At 44.2% G+C, this 21812-nt stretch overlaps 6 protein-coding genes across 13 annotated transcripts; 2 read left to right on the top strand and 4 right to left on the bottom strand.

Annotated features, from left to right (window-relative positions):
• Positions 1–516: 516 nt before the first annotated feature.
• On the top strand, positions 517–4779 carry alpk1 (alpha-kinase 1). Of its 7 annotated transcripts, none has more exons than XM_085938012.1 (13): positions 524–716; positions 804–919; positions 988–1142; positions 1210–1408; positions 1468–1527; positions 1594–1835; positions 1901–1996; positions 2142–2246; positions 2317–3679; positions 3748–3895; positions 3961–4123; positions 4185–4371; positions 4438–4779. In XM_085938012.1, the coding sequence occupies exons 2-13, from the start codon at positions 805–807 to the stop codon at positions 4629–4631; spliced, it is 3027 nt and encodes a 1008-aa protein (XP_085794138.1). In that variant the 5' UTR covers positions 524–716; position 804; the 3' UTR covers positions 4632–4779. The 7 variants fall into 7 exon arrangements, with proteins under 7 accessions (XP_085794162.1, XP_085794112.1, XP_085794120.1 ...); XM_085938029.1 differs by having other exon boundaries at positions 1468–1680; positions 1759–1835; XM_085938022.1 differs by lacking the exon at positions 524–716 and having other exon boundaries at positions 1594–1680; positions 1759–1835.
• Positions 4780–5793: 1014 nt separating this feature from the next.
• cskmt (citrate synthase lysine methyltransferase) lies at positions 5794–9269 on the bottom strand. The gene is made up of 2 exons (XM_085938059.1): positions 9051–9269; positions 5794–8170 (listed from the first exon to the last, which is right to left on the bottom strand). Exons 1-2 carry the CDS (start codon positions 9127–9129, stop codon positions 7509–7511), a joined length of 741 nt encoding a protein of 246 aa, XP_085794185.1. The 5' UTR covers positions 9130–9269; the 3' UTR covers positions 5794–7508.
• LOC147060044 (ependymin-like) lies at positions 6033–7405 on the top strand. The gene is made up of 6 exons (XM_085938071.1): positions 6033–6295; positions 6366–6400; positions 6493–6627; positions 6697–6880; positions 6978–7065; positions 7132–7405. Exons 1-6 carry the CDS (start codon positions 6229–6231, stop codon positions 7280–7282), a joined length of 660 nt encoding a protein of 219 aa, XP_085794197.1. The 5' UTR covers positions 6033–6228; the 3' UTR covers positions 7283–7405.
• Positions 9270–9561: 292 nt separating the features above from the next.
• LOC147060042 (ubiquitin thioesterase OTUB1-like) lies at positions 9562–11950 on the bottom strand. The gene is made up of 7 exons (XM_085938082.1): positions 11901–11950; positions 11377–11438; positions 11176–11274; positions 10983–11101; positions 10584–10668; positions 10320–10514; positions 9562–10226 (listed from the first exon to the last, which is right to left on the bottom strand). Exons 1-7 carry the CDS (start codon positions 11941–11943, stop codon positions 10029–10031), a joined length of 801 nt encoding a protein of 266 aa, XP_085794208.1. The 5' UTR covers positions 11944–11950; the 3' UTR covers positions 9562–10028.
• A 16-nt stretch (positions 11951–11966) lies between these two features.
• Positions 11967–19793, bottom strand: LOC147060041 (nectin-4-like). 2 transcript variants are annotated; one of them, XM_085938047.1, is made up of 11 exons: positions 18888–19787; positions 17225–17413; positions 16932–17099; positions 16345–16626; positions 16155–16272; positions 14953–15107; positions 14724–14883; positions 14519–14594; positions 14191–14241; positions 13866–14009; positions 11967–13312 (listed from the first exon to the last, which is right to left on the bottom strand). In XM_085938047.1, exons 1-11 carry the CDS (start codon positions 18940–18942, stop codon positions 12965–12967), a joined length of 1746 nt encoding a protein of 581 aa, XP_085794173.1. In that variant the 5' UTR covers positions 18943–19787; the 3' UTR covers positions 11967–12964. The 2 variants fall into 2 exon arrangements, with proteins under 2 accessions (XP_085794173.1, XP_085794167.1); XM_085938041.1 differs by having other exon boundaries at positions 11982–13312; positions 14724–15107; positions 18888–19019; positions 19111–19793.
• A 347-nt stretch (positions 19794–20140) lies between these two features.
• fcer1g (Fc epsilon receptor IgFc epsilon receptor Ig) lies at positions 20141–21729 on the bottom strand. Its single transcript, XM_085906336.1, has 5 exons — positions 21540–21729; positions 20857–20948; positions 20548–20595; positions 20447–20470; positions 20141–20373 (listed from the first exon to the last, which is right to left on the bottom strand). The coding sequence occupies exons 1-5, from the start codon at positions 21727–21729 to the stop codon at positions 20320–20322; spliced, it is 408 nt and encodes a 135-aa protein (XP_085762462.1). The 3' UTR covers positions 20141–20319.
• Positions 21730–21812: the final 83 nt, after the last annotated feature.

Here is a 21812-nt window from a genome sequence, read left to right as displayed (position 1 = left end):
ATATCGGAATATATACATATATATATATATAAAATATATAATATATATACATATATATTTTTTGAAATATATATGTGTGTATATATTTATTATATATATATATGTGTGTATATATTTATTATATATATATATATGTGTGTGTATATATATGTGTGTGTATATATATATATATATATATATATATATATATATATATATATATATATATATATATATATAATAAAAATATATATTTCTTTATCGCATGTTGTCGACTGGTGCAAAAAGCAGCGAGTTCACACGAGGATGCGTGTCAGCCGTTGCAGTCATCTCGTCAGCGTGCCAAGTCCTCTCCTCCAGCTGTGTAGTGTGTGTGCGTGTGCATGCGTGTGTGTGCGTGTGTGTGCGTGTGTGCGTGCGTGTGTGTGCGTGCGTGTGTGTAGCTCGCATTGCAGCTCCGCGGTCCCGCCTCTTGGCGGCGTCCTGTCAACACCCCGCGCCGAGCGGCCGCTGCGTGCTTGTGAGTCACGTGCAGCCCGTCCAACTCATCAAATGAATCAATAACATGTTTACAAGCCGTAAAAAAAACCTTTTAGTCGCAATGCGGGTTGACCCCTTTTCCAGACTCAATTCATATAATGGTATTCATATTTCCGACTCTCGTGAATGTAGCATACCAAAGTCCGCCTTGTTCATGATGTGAAAGTGAAAGACGACTTGAAAAGGTAGCTGGTAAGGTAAGCGAGGTAACTCAAGACTACTGAGAACCGTAATGACTTTGGAGACGTGAGGTACGATGGCTTTCTGTGGATTGATTTTGCCAGAATGGCCAGACAGGACGGGGAGATTCGGAGTTTGTTGGAGAAATGCCTCAGGGCAGCAAATACCCCCGCCACTCAAGTCACGGAAGCCGAGAGGCACAAATACTGCAGTATCAAAGGTTCGACACTGGACGGCGCTGTTGTCACAGAAACAAGACTGATTGACTTCTTGTCCCTCGTTTTGCAGATTCCTTATGTGAGGAGTTGGCTTTGCTTCTCCAAGAGGCCAAAGAGATGAAATGGCCCTTTGTGCCCGAGAAGTGGCAGTACAAGCAGACCATCAGCTCCGATGACAAGAGCAATTTGAGCGAGCTCGTCGGCCAGCATTTACCTCAGCTTTTGGTGATGGCCACGCGCTTGGTGGTGACGTGGCTGCCATCGATCTGACACCTTTTGGCTGTGTCACCAGAATATCCTGGAGGCCGCCATTGTGGCTCAGGAAGCCCACGCGGCGCTCTCGGTGATCTTTTTGGTGGATCGCTTTCTCTACTGGATCGACGAGTCTGGGCAATTGTTGAAGATCAGCAAGCTGCTTCACAAACGTTACCCGGACGCCCCCGTAGCCCCTCAGTTGGTCATACGGCGGGCCCGGGTCTACCTCAACTCAGGTAATTGAGACTCGGGTCAATTCGTTGGAATGATTCGTGAATCGTCGTGTTTCCTTTAGGCAAATTGCAGAAGGCCGAGTACATTCTGAGCCATCTTATCATCGACAGCGGGGCCACAGGTGAGTCGAACGTGCGAGTTCCACGTAAGCCGAATGAATCCCGTTTCTGGTTTTTTCGTCGGACAGGATGTTGGGTGTACCGTTCGGAAAGCGACCGTGCTCTGGTGCAGTCTGTCAGCCTGCAAGTGCGCGGAATGGTTTTGCAAAAACTAGGTTCGATTTGTTTCCCCGCACCATCGGAACGTGTGTTTCCGTCGTTTTGGCGCTCGTGTTATGTAAATGTGCTCGTAGGCCTGTGGCTGGAAGCCGCGCAGCTCACCTGGGCTTCTCTGCTTGGTTACTACACGTTGCCTCAGCCAGATAAAAAGGTGTGTGGGGGGGGGGGCTGGTTTGGGGACATTAACCCCGGCCGGCTCTTGTGGTGACCTCACAGGGTATCGGGACGTCTCTTGGCATCTTGGCTAACATACTGCTGTCCATGAACGACGAAGACTTTCACGCCTTTAAGACCACTCCGGACATCGACTTAGTGAGTTTTGCTTTTCAATTTTGCGTATGAAATTATCATTTTTAGTATGACTATCAACTAATATTGATTTAATTTGTAATCCTTATTGATATTTATCTGTTACTAATACATTAATTTAAATATCTCTTCCTTCTTTTGTCTGCAGTCGTTGCTCGGCGACGCAAGCCATCGTCTTCTCTCCGCGGCCAAGGCGGCCAAAATGGCGGTGGCGTACAGCCAGTACACGTCGCTTTACGTGTTGACCAATGTGGTGTGTTTGGGGTTAGGGTGTACCTAATGATGTGGCCGCTGATGTCTTGCTCCTCTTCCTGTTATTGTAGACAACTCAAGGGACCTGCTTGTTGTCGTACAGTTTCTCGCTGGCGTGCCCCCCCGCCGAGAGGACATTGTTTCTCTTAGAGGCCAAGGAGGCATTTGAAGTGGGCCTCCTCAGCAAAGCAGAAGGTGAGGTGGTCACCAGCAAGCAGGAGCTTCACACCTTCATCAAGGCGGCGTATTCGCTCCTTGTCACGCACAAATGGCTTCATGGAGCTTCTGAGGTCGTGACGCGAGGCATGGAAGCGTGCCAAGAGGCTTTGGCTCTCTTTTACCGTTACTCCCACCCAGACACCGTCGACAGAGACGGCTTTTGCGCCGAAATCATGCGTCATATATCTCGAGTCAAGCTGGAGTTGCAAGTGGAGCCCTTCGTCAATTCCGACAGCCGCTCTTTTATCCCCGACGCCTTCCGGAATGTCAATGACATCTCGGTCGGGTTCACTTCCAACGACTTCTACAGGGTGCTGCGGAGATTTCAGAAGTATCACTTGTCGCTCAGTAAAAGCGCTGAGGTTAAGTGTAAGGTGGATGTAGATGGAGCAGGAATTTGCTTCACGGCATTCGGGACCACGGTGGATGTTCTCGACACTGAAAGAATCAGCGAGGCCGGTAAACCTTCGAGCGAGTGCGCTTCTGATGTTTCGGAACTGCCCGACCGGAGCGGTAGTGTCACGAGCGCAAACAGCCTCAGCTCTTCCTGGAAGAAGCTCTCCTTGACGAGTTCCGGGTCAGGAAGAAGCGCCTTGGGACATTTCTCCTCCGGTGTCTCCAGTCACGGGTCTGACAAGTTTGAAATCGTACAAGCCGATATCCCGACGGCGGACTCGGATGACGACGTTCCAGATGGACTATCCTTATCCCAACTGATACTCAGCAGCTCACTCAGCAACAGTTTTGGCTCCAAGTCGTCATGGGAGCACATTTCGGCAAGCGTGGGTTTATCTCGGTCTGCGGGAATCCACCAGCGCGCCAAATCGTTCGAGTCCAGCGGGAGTGTTTTTCTCAAGACACAGCAAGATTGCGAAGATCCAGAGTACGACAACACTGGCTGGGAGCTTTTAGGCCTGCCTAAAGCGCTGGAGAACCCTAAAGCGGATGCTGGGAATTGTAGCTCCACAGAAAAGTCTACGGACGATCGTCATGGGACAGCAGAGGAATCGATTGTTGGTCCTCAGACGTGGAACCTCGGGTGCAACAGTTGCCTCGAGATCCACAGCCTGGCTGGTGTTGCTCCTGCGAGACAGTACTACTTCTCCCAGGAGGACTACCGCAGTCTCCTGGCCGGAGTCTGCCATCAATGTCTGCTGAAGAGACTGAGGAGCGAGAAAGAGAAGTTCAAACTCAAGCGCTACGGCACGACCCATAGTAAGTCTCGAGAGCGGCCGTCGGGCCGGGCCGTATCACTAATGGCAACCACTCTCACCTCTCACCAGATGCTCTACATTTAAAGTTCTCCAAAGCATCGGGATTGTGGACCGCGAGGGAAACCTGTGTGCACATTGGCGAGTCAATGGGCTTGCAAGGCACGCACAGAACTGCCATCTGGGTCCAGTTCTTACACCAGGAAGAAAGGCTGAGCAGGTCCGCAGAGAAAATGACACACCGATCGCCTCGGCAATATTTTCTGACTCTGCGACAATCCGCAGTTACGTCGGAAAGGACTACCGGAAGCCGAAGCAGATCCAGTTTCACCTGAGAGATGTGGAGAGGCAGATGACGGCCCAGTATTACGTGACAGAATTCAACAAGAGCCTCTACGACAAGGAGGTCATGGCCCAGATGTTCTTTCTGCCCTCAGAGGTCCTGCTGGTAAGCCCCAAATGATGCCCAGAACACACGCAAGACAGAACAAACGTTCTCGTCTGAGCAGATTTTGGACGGCGATGTCATTGCGGGCTGCATCACCGTGGAGCCTTTCATGCTAGGCCAATTTGTCAAACTCACCAACAACATCAAAAAGAAGAACGACGAACTGCCCGCGACGGAATACGGCCTGGCCTTCGGACACTTCACCTACCTGCACTCCGAGCGCCAGGAAGTCGTCGTGGATCTGCAAGGTGCCGCGTACAAAACCAGGAAGGGGTGTCGTTATAAAATGACAAACACCTTTTCTGTCCTCACAGGGTGGGTGACGGCCAACGGTAAAGGGCTGACGTACCTCACCGACCCCCAGATACACTCCACCAGAACCCCTCGCGGCCCGTCCAACCTGGCTAGCAGGGGTATTGCTAGCTTCCTGCGCGAGCAACACGGGCCAGAGTGCAACGACGTTTGCCGGCTACTCAACCTGCCGCCGGTACCCCAACAGTCGTCGTGAAGGCGCAGTCATCCAATCTTTTCTTCATGTTTCTGAGTTGTTGAAAAGAATCAATGAAAGCAAGAAATATACACATCAATAAAAATATCATCTGAATAAATAAATATGGCATCAATAAAAAAATGGTGATTACTCAGACGTGACAACTACTTACCTCTTGTGTTAGCCTCGCAAACAAACACATGACCGAGATGTCGTCAGACTGGTTTTAAGCCTGCCTGCGGTAATCTTCAGGCTGACTGAACAAAAGTCACCTGGAATGCGACCTGAATACACATCAGGTGTCCCGTATAACACACGCTCACGAGTCGTCATGTGATTTCTTTATCAGCGATGATTGACCTCAGTGTTTTTGTGTCACGCTTCCTGCTAGTCATGTGATTCCCCAACTCATAAAATGTAGACTCTGACTGGTGTGAGGTGGAAAAAAAAAAAACATCCCCTTCAACCTTACCAAATGTATGCTAGCTTTGAGCACAGTTCTATTTAGCACAGGATGTCCCTCACATGTACTATGTGGGTGGTTTGACTCACAAGCTAGCAATCAATGCAAAAAAAAGCTAGCAATCAAGTTCAGAACAGTTACGGCACCCTACGATTTCCGTCATAAAAAAAAAAAAAAAAGGATCAGCCACCAAGGTCAGAAAAATAGCAAACAAAGTCACTAGCTAGCAGGTCAGCTAGCAATGACATTCAAAAACAGTATGACATTGTATAGTTTGAGAATGGCCACTGAAGTTGAAAGAAATTGTTGTTGTTGTTTTAAATAGCCGCCAAACTCACAAGCTAGAGGTCAATACAAGAAAGCTAGCAATAATGTTCATAACATTATGGCATTGCATTGTCACAAATTGGGGAAGAGAGGACCCAACTGACTTGACCGTGACTTGGGGAGCATCCAAAAACGAAGATCGTACTAGATGATAACGACTCAACAAACCCTGAACTGAACAAATTGACGGATAACGAGGAACACCTGGATAAAAGTGGCTGAGGGATCTGATTGGAAGACAAAGGGGGCGGGGCTAATAAGAACAGGTTGATCTTATACAAAGAAAAGCAATACAAGGAAACGTAACACTGACAAAAAGAGACATGAAACATGAATCGAAGTCCAAATAAAAACCAAATAAACATCATGACTTTTATGAATTAATATTTTTTTATGAATACAAAAAAATCAGCCACTGAAACGTGTTCTAATTTCCATAAAAGACGTCTTTGTTCACTCTGACACTCTCATGACCCACTAATGAATGAATGAATTTGTTTCAAACATGTCAACGATACATCATCAATCAAAAGAAGAGAAATAAAACAAAAAGCAAAAACAAAGTGAAAGTCATTTCAATCATGACTTTGTAAAAACACTACAACGTACTGCACAACATGAACAGAGTTGACTTGAAAATCAATACCATTTGCAATTAGAAGCAAAATAGGTTTCAGTCTTAAATTGTGCGATATAGTGAGTCATTTTTATCAAGGCAGCGCAAAAGAGGATGGATGACCCTTCTCCCGGTTTGACTGCGGTTATAAGGAACTAACTCGATCTACCTCGCTCACTGATTGTTGCGACGGACGGCGCCGTGTCAACATGCAACTTTTTCTCATGCTCGTCTGCTTTCTGGCAGCATGCGCGGCTCAGAAGCCTCACCCGTGCGGTAAGTTCATCCGATTGCTTCTTTAGGTTAGGTGGACTCGCTTCAACTTGGTTTTGCTTCTTCCAAACAGTGAGTCCTTCTCTTCTGAGTGGCCAATTTTCTGTGGTATGTCTGTTGTTTTTTTTATCTCGGTGTTGTCAAGAGGCATGATAATCTCATTGAGATCTTATCTTTTTTTTTTTTTTTTTTTTGTGCAGTCCACACAGAACGAACAGCTCTGGGCTTTCGCCCGCTTCCTCTACGACGCACTGGGACAAAGAATAAGGATCCAAGAATTGGGATTTTACCAGAATAAGACTTTCACCTATGATACTCTCCTTCTCTATAGAGAAGTGAGTCATGTAACAATAGTGAATCTCCAAAAATATGGGAAGTGAAAATCTGAACTTTTGTTCCTTCAGGGCGTCATGTACGAGATAAACCACGGCGCCCAGAAGTGCACGAAAAGACCCTTGCGGGGTGACTTCCATCCCATTGAGGTCCCAAAAAATGCCAGCCTTTTGGGTCAGGTGGTCGTGGGGAGCTCCTCAGCCCCTGGTCAGGGTCTTCTCGTCAACACGTGGACGGGCGAGTTTCCTGCCAACGGTGAGTGGCCCGACTGGAGATGAAAACATTTCCCCCCCCCAAAAAAACCTTCAATCATCCCATACGTGGCCACGCCTTCTCATTTTTGATTCCGCAGCACCTTACTTGTTCACGGTGACCGAATTTGGTTGCATACCCGTCTCCACCGCCTTCAAAATGCAGCCGTATGGATGGATAGTGACGAGGTAAGTGGTGTTTTGTGGATTTGTTCGGACCATCGCGACTGAGGTTGACTGCTTTTGTTTCAACAGTTTCTTCAACAACGTCATTGGAATTTCCGATCCCAACGAGCTCAATCCTCCGAGCTTCTGCCGAGACGCGGAGGAGGAGGAGGAACCGGTGAATTTTGTCAGCTTGCTCCAGATGAAATCAGTGCAAGTGAATCAATCGCCTCATTTGTAAACGGAACGCTTCTGTCACGCCGTTACGTAAATTTAGCGGTTGACTCCAATATACTGCTTCTGTGTGTTTTTGTGGTCATCAATTATTTGTCTGCTGTTTGCTTGTCAATAAAAGATCATCAAAACAATCATTCAAAGAATAAATTTGCCTCAATATTCCACAAAAAAAAGGCTTTAAGACTAGAGTGCTATTTTTATTATTTTTGCGATATGAAACCCTGAGAGAGTCAGGCTTGCACATGAGGGTGAGGAGTCACTTGATAGCAGTAGTAACAAATGGCCCTCAGTTCTCCAACTTCCTGCACCGCGACCCGAGCACCCCGCGCTTCCTTCTCCAGCCACGGCAGCCTGGCATCGGGATCCTCGTCCGAGAACTGGAGCAAAGAGCCCGAGCGGCGCAGCGCCTTTAAACACTGCTTCAACACCAGGCCGGCGCTCTTCTTCCCCTCCTTGGACTTCAACATGGCGTCCGTGGTGCCTTTATCCAAGATGAGGTCCACGCTGGCGGGGGCAAAGTGTTTGTGCAGCTGCGTACAGTCCAGCTCCACAAAGTCCAGCTGGGAAGAACAGTTGCCCGGTTGAAAAGCTTTAGCTCGCACGTGCTCCTGCATGAGCCGTACGGCCACGGGAGAAATGTCCACGCACGTGACTCCAACCGGCAATGGACATCGCTGGTAAATGGACGGACCCAATGCAGAAGTGCCGCAGCCCATATCCAGGACTTGAAGGCTGGCATCGGGACCAGGCCTGCTCTGTAGTGCAGGCATGATGAAATTCTGCACTGCCTCAAAGCCAAAGAACCACTCAAAGTTTTTCAAGGGCTTTCTACTGTTTTCAGCGTAAAAGCGGTCCCACGTGGCTTTTTTGTCCATGTTTTCAATCATTTGAGCTAGACAGAAACACACAAGAACAGACAGGCAGCTTATTGTATGTATGTATTGAATGTGCCGCCTTCTTTTTACTTTCTGTATTGTTTACTTGAATGTTTTGTTTGTCCGTGGACCAATATAATATAATATAATATAATATATGTCTCGTCACCGTGGGATAGTAGTTAACGCAATTTCGATCTCTTTGTGTGTCTTGACATGTGAAGAAACTGACAATAAAGCAGACTTTGACTTATTGACTTATCATTTGTGCCATACTAACAAGTCAATGTTACAAAGTAAAGTATGAATAAAAAACAGAGAGCAACGCAAGTTAAACAAAAATGTGTTAAATATGACACACGCAACTCATGGGAACACAAACATACATACCACAAGGTCCTTATAACTTCATTAATGTCATTTAATTCTGTTTGATTGTATTTATTTTTAGTCCATTTTCTTCTCTACAAAATATGTATTTTCTGAACAAATGTAATAAGGATAATGGAGAATTCCCATCAATTCAAGAAAAAAATATATATATATATATATATATATATATATATATATTGGTATCGCGATATGTAAGTGACCAAAAACGAAGTAAGATATTTATTTACAGTTGACCACCGAAAATCCGCGTATAACTGAATCCCATTGAAATGCATGAGGTATATTGGGTATATTTGCATTGTATATAATATGCATGAAAGTGTTTTTTTTTCTTGCGTTAAAGTAAAACACGCGTTTAAAACGTGCTGCACTTCCGTCTACAACAACCCACGTACTTAGCATTTGGGGCACAAGTAGCATTGCGAGAGGAGACGCCACAGTCACAAAAACGACCAAATGGCCTAAAATGGACAAAAGTAATGCCACTTTGGCATAAAAACGTACATGTTAGAGAAGAGTGAAGTCGTAAACATGCTGAAAATATCCTCGAACTTGTCAAAAATGACTTTGACAACGGAGCCATGGCTTCTTGCAGTCCGACCTTCTGAGCTGCTGTTTGACAGGAGGGATCACGCGGACTAAAATATAACGGACTACAAAATCCGCCATTTTCACTTTGGTCCGTGAATAGACGATCTTCGGTGCCTTCATTATCATGACGAATAAGTTGTTTTTCTTCTGTGATAGGAAGCGTGTTGCCTTCACCCAATAAAAAAAAAAAGCTATCTCTGCTTTTTACAAAATTAAACTTTCTGTTTTTCAAAATATAGTTTGTTTTTTAGAGTATTCTTATGTCCTTTTATATATATTTTTATTCCTACTTTTGCAATCATTTCTCTTGTTGCAAATAGAAAACATTCCAAAATAACAGAAAAAATCATAGAAACAGAAAACATCTTTACGTACTCCAATAAACCAAAAAAAACACAGTATCCCAATAAACATATTTTTAAAAAAGATGTCCAAAATATAAGCACCCCACAAAAATACTCAATTGTACATCCCTAGCAGAACACAACATGACTTAAGCCAGTGATTTCTTTCTTCAACTATGCATTAGGGCCAAACTGCACACAGCACAAGAAATAAGATGTAAATCCCTTTAATAAAACTCAAAATAAAACGCAGTGTAACAAAGGAAAAGAATCCAACAAAGCAAGTCGATAACATTTACAACCACAAAAGAAACCTGTACAACTCTAAATGCCTGGAGTCACTTCTATTTTCTCAAACATGTTTTTTTTTTTTTTTAGATATTTGGTGATAACTTGTGGAGGGGCGAAGTGTGGGGGGGGGGTACCATGATGTGTACTTGGAACTTTTTTTTTTTTTTTGCTTACGACGCACGAGTGTCATCTCACATGGTGAGTAACATTCTGCTTCATCCGCGTTGTCTGTGGAATGGGGGGGGGGGGGGGGGGGCTATTTGTATAGGATGTCGTAATGGCCCGGTCTGTAGAGGAGGAAGATGCGCGGGTCGCCGCCTTCGGGAAAGACGTGATGATTGACCGTCCCTCCTTCACCCCTGTCCATGTACTCCACGAGGATGGATAAGTTCAGGGCCTGGGCTAAGGCGATGATGTGAATGTGGTCGCTTTCTTTTGACATAGGCTCCACCTCCTGGGAAGGGGGAGAGAGGGGGGGGGCACTGTCAGGAGACGTCATTTTCTAGAAAATCTCTAGAATGATTCTTCAAGTGGAAGTTCACTGTACCTGCTGACAAAATTCCTTGACCGAGCGGCCTCCCTCGATGAAGTGCTGGAAGAAGCCGTGCTCCCGCTGCAGGTAGCCCGAGGTGAGCAGTCGCAGATACACCACCACGTAGTCTGAAACGTTCTGGTCGTTGAAGGATCTCAGCAGCTCCTTCAAGCTGGGCTGCTTCTCACACAGCTCGATCAGGCTCATGAACTGGCCGCACAGTCGGGACGCGATTTAGGGAATTGCTGGAACAGAGGCTCGCTAGCATCGCTAACTCACAGTGTGGTGAAAGTCCTCGATGGTGAACTCGGTGAATCCCTCGTTAACCAGGTCCAGTTTGCTTTTCGCCGCAACCGCTTTAAACCTGAGCAGGGAGTCGACAACACGTACACGCATAGAATGACTTGACTGCAGAAAACACAATATGTTTATTTTTTTGGTGCTAAAACAACAATGTAATTTGCAATAAAATAAATCACCACCATATATGGCAACGTTAGTTAGCAAAAAAAAAAACAGCGACAGTTGTTTTTATTTATTCGAGCTGGTGGAAAATCCAAAACACTTCACAAAATTTAACCTAGTTTGTTGAGATGCCCAAATTAAAATGTTCTCATCCTTTAATGCCTTGAAATTTCATTATCACTCAACTTTTTAAAAAAAAGATGTATCACTCACTTCTGCAGTTCTTTGCTGTCATCTAATAGAGATTCGAGATGCGCAAAGCCAAAGGCTCTGTAGAAACAGTTGCCGTCTGGTCTTGTCTTGCGGATATATGAATATTTTTTGTACAAATCCTGCGATTAAAAAAAAAGAAAAAAGTATTGGTATGGACATCAAGGGGGGGACACATTGGTGATATTTCACTGACCTTGATCTTGAGCTGATAAACCGTGTCTTCTTCGGAGTATTCCCTCTGCAGCACGGACAGTTCCTTTCTTTCGGACACTAGCGGGTTACTGTTGGCTATCTGCGTTGGCAACCATGCAACAACAACAAATAATAATAATAATTAATTGGAGTCCCCACCGGGATGAGTTGGGGGGGCAGCACCTTCAGGTGAAATCCTCACCTCCTGTTGAATTCTGTCCTGCTGCGCAATTATGGCCTCATCATATGCCAAACAGTTCACACCTATTACAGAGGGCAGAGTCATATTTATACATTAATGTCTATAAAAGTCAACGAGGTCAATGTTGCAGTAAGTTCAACGACTCAAATGAGAATGACGTGACTTGGAAATATGTTTATTTACAACGTCCGTGAGCTCAAAAACCAAACACGTCGCCCTGCCTTATGTCGTTTTTGTTGAAAGTTGACTACATGGCTTGAACGTTGATTTTATGTTCAAAACCGCGAGACTGCACGTCGCCTGACAAAGTGGCCAAACAAGCGTTTTCTTTGTGCAGTAATTTTAGCATTAGCCAACAAGCTATGGCCCCTTTCTAGTTGGACGCTGCGTGACAACCGCTTTGTTTGACGGAAGGACATCAGCCAAAAAGCGACAAAACCACTCGCGTTCCAAGTGACTTGAACCTCCACGACCGAAAGGGTCTCGCTGCATGTTGTCTTGTGTTTCCACTTTGCTTTTCTCACCCTCCATCTCCCCCTGTGATGTTTCTTGCTGCTCCTCCGCCATCTTAGTTGTACAGATCGGTTTCCTGTTTTTTCCCCCCAGAACTTTATTGCTCATGTACAAACGTACAAAATAAAAATAAAAACAGTGACGTACACCGATCGGCGCGGTACAAGAAAAAAAAAATCGTATAGATAAAATTAAACGTATCGTACAGCACTTTGAATACAATTTCGTCATATTTATCATAATCACACGTAAAAATGCAATTTTAAGTTGTACAAAAACAAGGCTACATTCTCGAGGCTAATCACCCGGTACCCAAACATGCAAAAATTATTCAGCATGTATTAAAGTGTTTGTAAGATGTAACGCGTCACACTTTCTGCACTTCTCAATATTATCGCTAGAGGGCGCTAAAGACAGGGAATACAAACTTCTGCAGGCAATACTGTATTGCCTTTCAATGTGGGTATGGCCAAAATAAACCGTTTTTAGTCAAATTGTATTCAAATGCTTTACTTAAGGGGAAGGGGGGGATTCAAAACACAAAAGGTTGGGGAATTTTTAAGTTAAGCTACAACACATAAATGTAACAGAAGTCACATACCAAAGTAAGAAAGTTCCTTGTGGGTATATCCAAAAACCCAAAGGTTTAAAGTCAAATTGCATTCAAACAGTGTTAGGAAAAAGAAACACAAGATTATAGAAACAAAAATACAAGCATGAGACAGAATAATACTTCATATTTGCCAAATGTGGAGTTCTTGTTATGGCACATATTTTGGAACAGAAGCACAGCAAACTATCCTGAAATCAGTTTTGAGTTTTTCCTTGCCCTCCTGGGAGTTTGAGATCAGGGAATGTTTGAGAATATTTGTCATTTTTCCACACATGTCCTGAGTCTTGTTAGTCACCTAAATGTTGAACAGAGCTTGTGATGTACCGGAGTCAAATTCCTCTTGAATCTGAATCAACATGTGCCATCTGCATTTTCTCTAGTCCAGTACAAGTTTGTTGCCGACTTGTCCTTTCCAGTTTTGAAGCGTAAACTGCTTCTTTGCGAGTTGTGAACAGCATCTTCCTACACGATCTGGGCCTTGTGCACCAGGGAGGCATGCGGACTCAAAGCAGTGTGGCCTGTCTCCTGTTTGAACCTCTTGGTGCTATTTGTGAGTTGGCTGTGCACCTCAGACACCTGCGAGCGGCCGCTCTGGCTTTCCTGGTCATCAGGATGCTCCCGACTGGCGGGCCCCCCGAGGCCCTCATCCACCTCGTCGTCGTTGTCCGTCGAGGAGGGTGTGGTGTAGTTCGGGGAATGGTGGCGCAGGGACCTGACGGAGCTCCCTGGCCTTGACCATTCCTCATTTTGCTCCCTGGTGGACTTGATAGGCAACGGTGTCGGCACGCGACAAGGAAGGAACGTTCCCTGCTACACACGTACACAACACACACAAATGTACGGTTGTATAATCTCGTTTCATTTGCTGTAAGCGATATCGGTATTTGGTTTGGAGTTAACTGTCACACTAAACACATCATAAAGATTTCACACATTGTCTATTTAAATATGAGATATGCTTTGTTTTTAAAACATCATTGGTGCCTACGCTAAAGCTAATGTTAATGGAAATTAGCATTGAGTTTGGTGACTTCTACTATTCTCATTAGTATTTATTTTTGTTTATTTAACTCGGTAATTGAATTATTTTCCGATTGTTATTTCAAGTTATGTTTAAAGTTGAATTCTCAAGAGTTCAAGGAATTTTTATTGCCGTCCCAACCCACATTTCCACGCATGGCTCAAAATACAATACCCAAGGTCCCAGGTTAGACCCTAAACTTGTGAACATGAAACTAGAACAACAAAATAAGATCAAATAAATATGATAAAAATGCTTATTATAAATAACTGTGCTTATTATCCCCCCCCCCGTCTATAATCGCCTAGCGTTAATCAGATGTCATTCGACTGTCTTGCTCACCTCATCGTGGTCCACGAAGCTCTCTCTGACCTTTCGCGAGTTGAGTAGGACCGGCCGACCCAGATTGTCGTACGCGCCCCCTCCCCCTTCTCCTGCCCTCCCGCCCATGATCGTCGAATGGCTCTCACGACTGGGGGCCATCTCCTATCGGCGCAGAGAAACAGACACAGAAGATGATTTGCTAATCGTTTCCTTCAATCTGCGGCAAGAGAACTCAAGCGGGGGTTCTTGTCATGCAGTTGTTGTTTTTTTTTTCTGGAATATGACAATTTGGAGTGGTTTTAAAAGGAGCATCAAGTTTGATCGTTGTGACGAGCAGACTGACCCCGAGGGACGACAAGGTTCCCTCCACCCTCAGCGGGATGCTTTCCTCCGTCTGCAATGACAGCAAAGAGAATTTTATACTCGTTGGCAAACTTGCTGGAAGTTCTCCCGTCAAACTTTGCCGTGTCCTCAAGAGAGATAAAGCAATGCCTCCTTCCCCCGTCTCATCCCGAGTGCTTCATTATGTCTTCGATTCATGTCTGACAAAGAATCACTGACTAAAATCTGACGGTTTTGTCTCCCGAGCAGAATTGGGTCGCGGAGATGGATGGGGGGAAGCGGGATTGTGTTTGTTCTGTGTTGTAGGGGAGAAAAGAATCCTTCAGTACCGCTCCTCTGGCATCTGTGCTGACCGAGTTGATCCTCCTCAAAGAAGCTTGCCAGGACAGAGTGCTTATTTCCTCCCTGTGTGAAATCAAAGAGGGTGAAATGAGTTCTCCGCTTCTTTGTATAAAGTATTCCAAAAAATATATCAAAACGATCAAAACTAAGTGTACTGAAAACCCTCCAGAATATTATGAGCTTGTTTCATACTTCTTCTCGGTCAGTTCCCTCTTGAGCTTCTTGTTCTTTTTCTTGTGGTGACAAGTGACAGTGATGATGACGACCAGCATCAAGAGGAGCAACGCCGCAGCTATCACTCCCACGATAACCATCGTCATCGTCTCCGTCATCGCTTGCCTCTGGGGAAACTCTGAAGTAGGGATGGCGGTAAGTGGTCGAATCGAGGGCTGGATGGGCGGGGGGGGGTTCAAAGGTCTACCTGCCACGATAATCTCCACCTCCGCCACACCAACGCCAACGTCATTCTTCGCCACGCACTGGTAGGTGCCGCTGTCTGATTGGCTGAGGGGCCGTCTGAACTCCAGGGTTCCGTTGGGGTGAGGGATCAAACCCTCGGGTAAAGCCTCACCATCTCTGCAAATAAAGAAACGACAAGTCGTTGCTATCCAATTTCTTTGTTTCCACACTTGTGGTTCTTTAAGGAAAATGATTCCAAACTTGTGGACGGAATGTCGACGTATTTGGAAGTAACCAAATTCAAACTCAAGTCGAAAGCGTTAAAAGGTTCTACTTACACTTTAAATCATTTCTAAAAGACTTTAAAATAAACAAACAAAATAAATAAATAATCTTTGTCCACGCAAAAAAAAAATTATAACTCAATAAATAATGCTTGTTCAGGCATTATTTTGATTTATTTGGAAGTAACCAAATTAAATCTCGAGTCTAAAGTGTTAGTGTTCTAAATAACATTAAATCATTTCTAAAACGCTTTAAAATAAACAGAGAAACAAACACACAAAATCTATTTTAAATAAAATAAAACAAACAAAACAACAAATAAATAAGGCTTGTCCAAGAGCGAGTACATTTTCTGTTTCCTTTTATGCAACATGCAGTTTTCGAATGAGCATTTTCGAAACAGTCAATGACTTCATCCATTGTGTTCCCCTTTTTCATCCGTCGTCTCGCTCACACGCTTTCGGTTCCCTCCCTTTCGCTTTCCTGCCGCTTTCCATCGGCGCAAGCACAAACACGGCGGCGTGCCGCTCGAGATTGCGTCACCCAGACGCCTGTTGACAAAACCGACAGGTCATGCTCGATCATAGAATCGCTAATATGTTGTATGTCAAAAAATGTGTGTTTCCTCTGCCGACCGTTTGTAGCGATTACACGTTCAAAGGCCAACGATAAACTACGATGACGGGCGCGGTAAAAACAAGTTCACACCCCTGACTTAAGGTGACTTGTACATGTTGTTGTCTCTTAAACGTAACAGCATCTGCCACACCTCGATGACTGATATAAATCCCATAAATCCAGCAAACACACAATGACTCGAGTACGACGGGTTCAATGCGCGAGCAATCTGCCACTGTTGATGTGTGGCGTCATCACGCTCGGAGTTACTGGAAAAAATAACCGACCAGACGCTGAGTCAACGGTTATTTCGGTGGCTACCTGGCCCAGGTGAACTGCTGCGGTTTAGGGTTTCCTCCGCTCGTGCAAGTCAAGGCCGCATGCTCCAGGCCCACATACCAGTCCCCGTTGTAGCCCGTCACCTCAGAATCGGGAGGAACTGGGAACGATACGTGCAAACCATGAGCAAGGTCGACCTGATTTAGTCGTCCACTTTTGGATCCCCACTCACAGTGTACGACCAGTTTGTTTCGGTGCCTGCGTGGACCTGTTGTGAAAGTCGGATGCCACACCAGACAATCCAGTTTCTTCCCGTTCATTTTTCTCAGAGGGTGCAAGGAGAAGTAGGTGGTGACAGCCCCGTTGGCCCAGGAACGGTTGATAGATTGACCGTGCAGCTCGGTGTCCCATGACAGTTGCGGCGGGGGGCGGGCCAAAGAGCGGCACGACGCCGCCTGCCGGTATGACTGCCCCTCGACCAGAATCACGGGCTCCAGGGAGGAGATCGGGATGGCTGGAGGAGAAACGTGATGTCAAATACATTTCTGTTAGAATCACACTTTTGGGAAAATATGCTAAATAACTAACATTGGCTAAACGAGGAAATAACACCGGTCCCAACATTGACCCCTGTGGGATGCCACGTGTTGGACAAGCATTGTGACTCGCAGAATTCCATTATGCCAAACTCCTCACCCATTTCAAAACTACCCCCCCCGAAATCCTCATTTGTCTTTGATTTTATTCAGTGGTTCCGATTTGATTCTTTATTTTCCATTTAATTCCATATTTGTATTGACAAAGTGACGAGAAACTCACTCCAGACCATGAGGGTCACAATTTGGTCAAAGTTTCCAAATGGGTAAGAGTTGATGTGACATTTGTAGCGCCCCTCGTGCGAGACGTCTGTGCTGAAGAGTACCAAAGACGAGTCTTCGGTAGGGATGCTGCTGTTAAATCGCACTTGGCCAGACCACGCTCCAAAAGCTGGAAACAATAAATATTTCACGTCATTGCCGAAACAAGTACATGTCCGTGTTTATATTCTTGTGGTCATTTGAATTATTGATATCATTTTTGGGGTGAAATTGTTCAGCCCTACTGCTGCGTACCGGTCTGGCCGTCAATGTGGTGAGCCGTGATGATCTGCTCCCAACCTTCTGGGGTCTCCTTGTACCATGTGACCTGCACCACCAACTCCGTTTCTCCCGGCCGGAAGCGGCAGGGCAGGACCGTCTCCTTTTCGGCCAGGGAGAAGATGGAGTCGTTCGGGGGCCGCTGGACAAATTCTCCTCCGCTCGCTGCAATCAAGAAGATTTTTTTTTTTTTCCAGAGTAATGCTATGAAACTAAGACAATAGACCGGTATTGAATCCGTTATTCCAGTTCCATGGAGCAAATATTAGAATTTGGGTTCTGATGGTGTTTAGGTCAGCTGGCCTGTAGGTGTCTCAATATTTTTGGGGAACAAGACTAGCCGTGTTGAACAAGGACTCAAAGACCATCACGGCTTTGCGCTACCAGTACAAGCGAAGTATGTGGCTTGACAAGTTACACCAGACAACGTGTCGTAGCGCATCGCGTCTGGACACGGCAGGAATTAACCACAGACAAAAACGTTTCGTGTGTGTGCGGCCTGTTTACAAAATGTCTTTGCTGTGCTGAGATGTCACATGACCCAAACATACACATACATCAAATGGGATGACCTCTGTGTCGTCGATACCGACCTCGGATTCTCTTGGCATCATCTTTTCCGATCACAACATCCTCTACAATTGCGAGTGTTTCGTCACACGGAGAGAGGCAATGATTCACAACGCCGCATTGTGAGAACGGGACAGCATGCGTCAAGCCGAGGAGCCGTGATTCATATATTTCCCGTAAGCATCGGCTCACCACCTATCAGTCTCGCGCCTTGTGTGGAATCCACCGACGGCACACATATTACTTCATCGTTTCTTGTGTCCATGTAGAAGACAAGGGATGAACACATTTAATAAATTGGTCCGACCAATGAATGGGCAGATATCAGCCACCTTAAAAATCGGCCATTTTTAAGGACCGATAATGCAGGTTTTTTTTGGCTTCGTTTTTCCACACATGAATACAACCCGATACTAACCCTAACCCCTTGATTATTCACCCCATTCAAAAAATCCAAAATATGCAAGAAAAATTGAAAAAAATTGTACACATATACATATATACATATATACATATATATATACATATATACATATATATATACATATATATACATATATATATACATATATATACATATATACACATATATACACATATATACATATATACACATATATACACATATATACATATATATACATATATATATATATATACACACACACACACATTATGATGTACTGTGTGAAAAAAATATATATAGATATATAAATAGTATATGGCACACAGTATACTATACAATGTGACTGTTGAGGGTTTTTTTTTTACGCAATAAAAAATTGGATCAACAGCAACCAGTTTTTCCTGATACGTCAGGCAGCAGCATGCCGTTGTTATTTTTTCTTGGCCTGTTAAGAAAGGCTGCTCCACTCAAGTGCGTTTTCTCCCAAACGTCCCGAGCGCAAGTACTTTATTGTGAATCTTTGATGACGAGGGGAAACGTCTTTTTTTTTTTTTTGTTTCCATACTTTGTTTGCATAGTTGAAATACTATCGATGACAAGAGCGTATGTTCAATGGAAGAGGAAATCAAGATCCTACGACAAAGCAAAAAAAATATTTCTTACCAGAGATCCGGGCAACCAGGAGACACAACAAGAGTCCTCTGATCCAGGATGTCATCCTCCCAAAAGTTGCTGCACCACTTGAGCCAACAAATCATCAGCCTAAGCTGTTGAATGCAGACATGGTTCTGGTTCCTTGAGTCCAAAAATAGTACATCAAGTTTTAAGATTGGGTCCCTTTTCTGTGGTGGTTTGTCACACACATGGTGAGAGCAGAAAGGCTCACCTGTCAGGGATACACCTGTTTGCATTAGTTGCTCACTCGTGCTTCCACCTCCCCGCCACAAGTCAACTTTCCGGTTTGGCCGAGGCCACGGTTTATACCGCATGCGCTGGTTTTTACTTGCTCGTGCCCCGAGGCTGCAAACGAAACACATCTGCCGGCAAACAAGGCACAAAATCTGCCACCTTTTGGTGAACACCTTCTTTCCTCAACAAAGTGCAGTGGCACATTTGTATCTTAATTATTGAATGCTTGTTTATTTATTTTTTTAGATTCAAAAACTAGATGCATTTCAAGAAATTGGATTCATTGTGAAGGTCATTTAAGATTTTACAAAAACATTTGTCCTAGTACTGACCCTTGTGGGATGCCACACACAATGTACTTCAAGCTCATCAAATTGAAAATGTCATTATTTTATTGATTGTAGTTTTCAGATTATGATTTATATATTATATCACCATTATCGATTTTGCGTTAGGACTGTAGCCATAAATGTGTGTATTTTTGCCACTTTTACAGACCTTCACATCTTAATATTTGTCACAGAAAAAATGAGAATCATCACTGAGATGATTTTTATACAATTTGTAGATCATGCCAGTCAATGCATGTTTGAAAGTTTACTTTCTCTTACATAGTTTGCACGCCAGTTGCTCATGCTAATAGTTTGCACACCGGGTAAATGCTAATGGTAGGGTGCTTTGAGCATTGCAGCATTTTCTTTTTCTCTCCATGAGTTTATTTTGCTTTCTCAATGTCATTTTGGTTTTATGCAAGAACTTTGTTTCAGAACAAACAGGAAACTCTGTATTCTTTGAATATTTGGAATATTGTAAAAAATAAAACGGTATCGAAACACATTCAAATTATACTCACAATACCCATAGGCATTTATTATTAATACTGCGTAAAATTATAAGGCTTAATTGGTAACTTTTTTGTGATGCTAAATATATATTTCTAGCAGGTTATACTACCCCCTAGTGGCCAAGGCGTGTACAGCATAAATATTCCAATAAATTGAAGCAAAAAAAGAAAAAGTGGTATTGAATCAAGTCTCTTTTTTTTATTAATAAGTGCCCAATATAGTCACCAAGAACAAATTCTCAAAACGTAAGTGACGCAACATTATTTTTCATTGTCCCCAAATTTGCATTGCACTGAAAGCTCGCCAAAATAAGCGTAAGATAAAAAAAACTCCTTTCCTTGTCACTTAACGGTGTTAATTATGGCATATGTGTCCTGGGCATGAGGAGTCAAACCCTGAGAAGACAATGAGCAACAAACAAGTCAGTGTGTGTTTCTGTCAGTTGCTAACATTTTTTCAAAGACTTACAGTGTAGATGCCTTCTTGAGAACTCTATCAAAGATAGATAGGGGAGGGGGCAAGTTATCAAAAAAAAAATCAGTTGTACATGTTTGTGGGCAGAATTTTACCTGCTTGCCATTTGCATTCCCCTTGCCATGCTTCTTAAAAGTGCGGATCTGTCGGTCATACATTAAGATTTATTCATTACTAGCTTATCGTGTTTGTTAGCATGAAACTATATCTTCCACCTTTATTTGTATGCATAAAACTTCCCCCCTCCCCCTTTTAGGTTTCTTTCACAACCACACAGGAAGTGAAGCCACATCCACAGGCACACTGCATTCAAGTGAGGTATTATGGGCTGGCCGCCTATTTATACGAGTGCGACTTAATTGGGATGCATTGAAATGGACAAGGGGGGGGAGAGAAATGCCGACCTTGAGTCTGCAGTAGAGCGCAGTCAGTATGATGCCGTACAAAAACAGAAGACCGTCCAGCACATAACAGAGTTCGGGTTCGCCCAGAGCGGCTACAAGAGGAAGATCAAAATGTTACAATCATTTTGACACCAGTTTGTAGATGAAATTATGATACAGGTGTTCCTAATGAAGTGTCCAGTGTGGTTGTATTTTGGAGGATCAATTAAAATATAAATGAATGACGTACGAAACAAAGCAAGTTTTGACTTTTCTAAGTTGAGGACAAAACAAGGCAAAAATTTATTCTGTACAAATATTGTGATTCATACTCTTCAAATTTGATCAAAGTTTGTCGCCTTGAAATTTTCAGTTCATCCAAATGTTTTTGCTTTTTAGGTCTTGTAGCCAAATTAAAAGGAAATGAATCAGTCATCACATGACGGCGGTGACATTTGTCTTGGAAAAAGCTACTTTTGAATTGTGGCTGGCTCAAAACAAACTAAGTCAGTCAGTCAAGTCTTTTCACTCCTCTACCAACCAGAGACAAGCACCAACTTTTTTTGTTTTGTCCACAAACGATGCCGAATGGGATCAACTTCTCTTTTGGCAAGTGCGAAAACAGGCCAAAATGAAGTTTAAAGACGCTTCGCAAACGCTCGTCGCCATCGGTAACCAAAGCACGCACACCCGCCGCAACTCACCAGCTCGCCCGAAACTCATCCACAGGGGAACGGCCGCCAGAACCGGACTCCTGCGCCACGAGGCCATGGTTCTATCCGGTCCGAAACACGAAATGACCCGGTAGGTTTCCTGCACAAGAATGACAAAGTGCAAAAAAAAAGAAAAGAGACTGCAGAGAGGGGGAAGTTGTGGTCTGAGGGCCAAGTCCATCTGTCTCAGATCTGCTCAGGCCACTCCCTCTTTTGAAGACCAAACCACAGTAAAGTCAAACCTTTTTTTTCCTCACATTAGAA

This window comes from Syngnathus leptorhynchus, chromosome 2 (assembly GCF_054491065.1).
Source record: "Syngnathus leptorhynchus isolate UIUO chromosome 2, UIUO_Slep, whole genome shotgun sequence".
NCBI lineage: Eukaryota > Metazoa > Chordata > Actinopteri > Syngnathiformes > Syngnathidae > Syngnathus > Syngnathus leptorhynchus.
The sequence above is the reverse complement of the archived record's forward strand: the minus strand, read 5'-3'. Positions and strand labels throughout refer to the sequence as shown.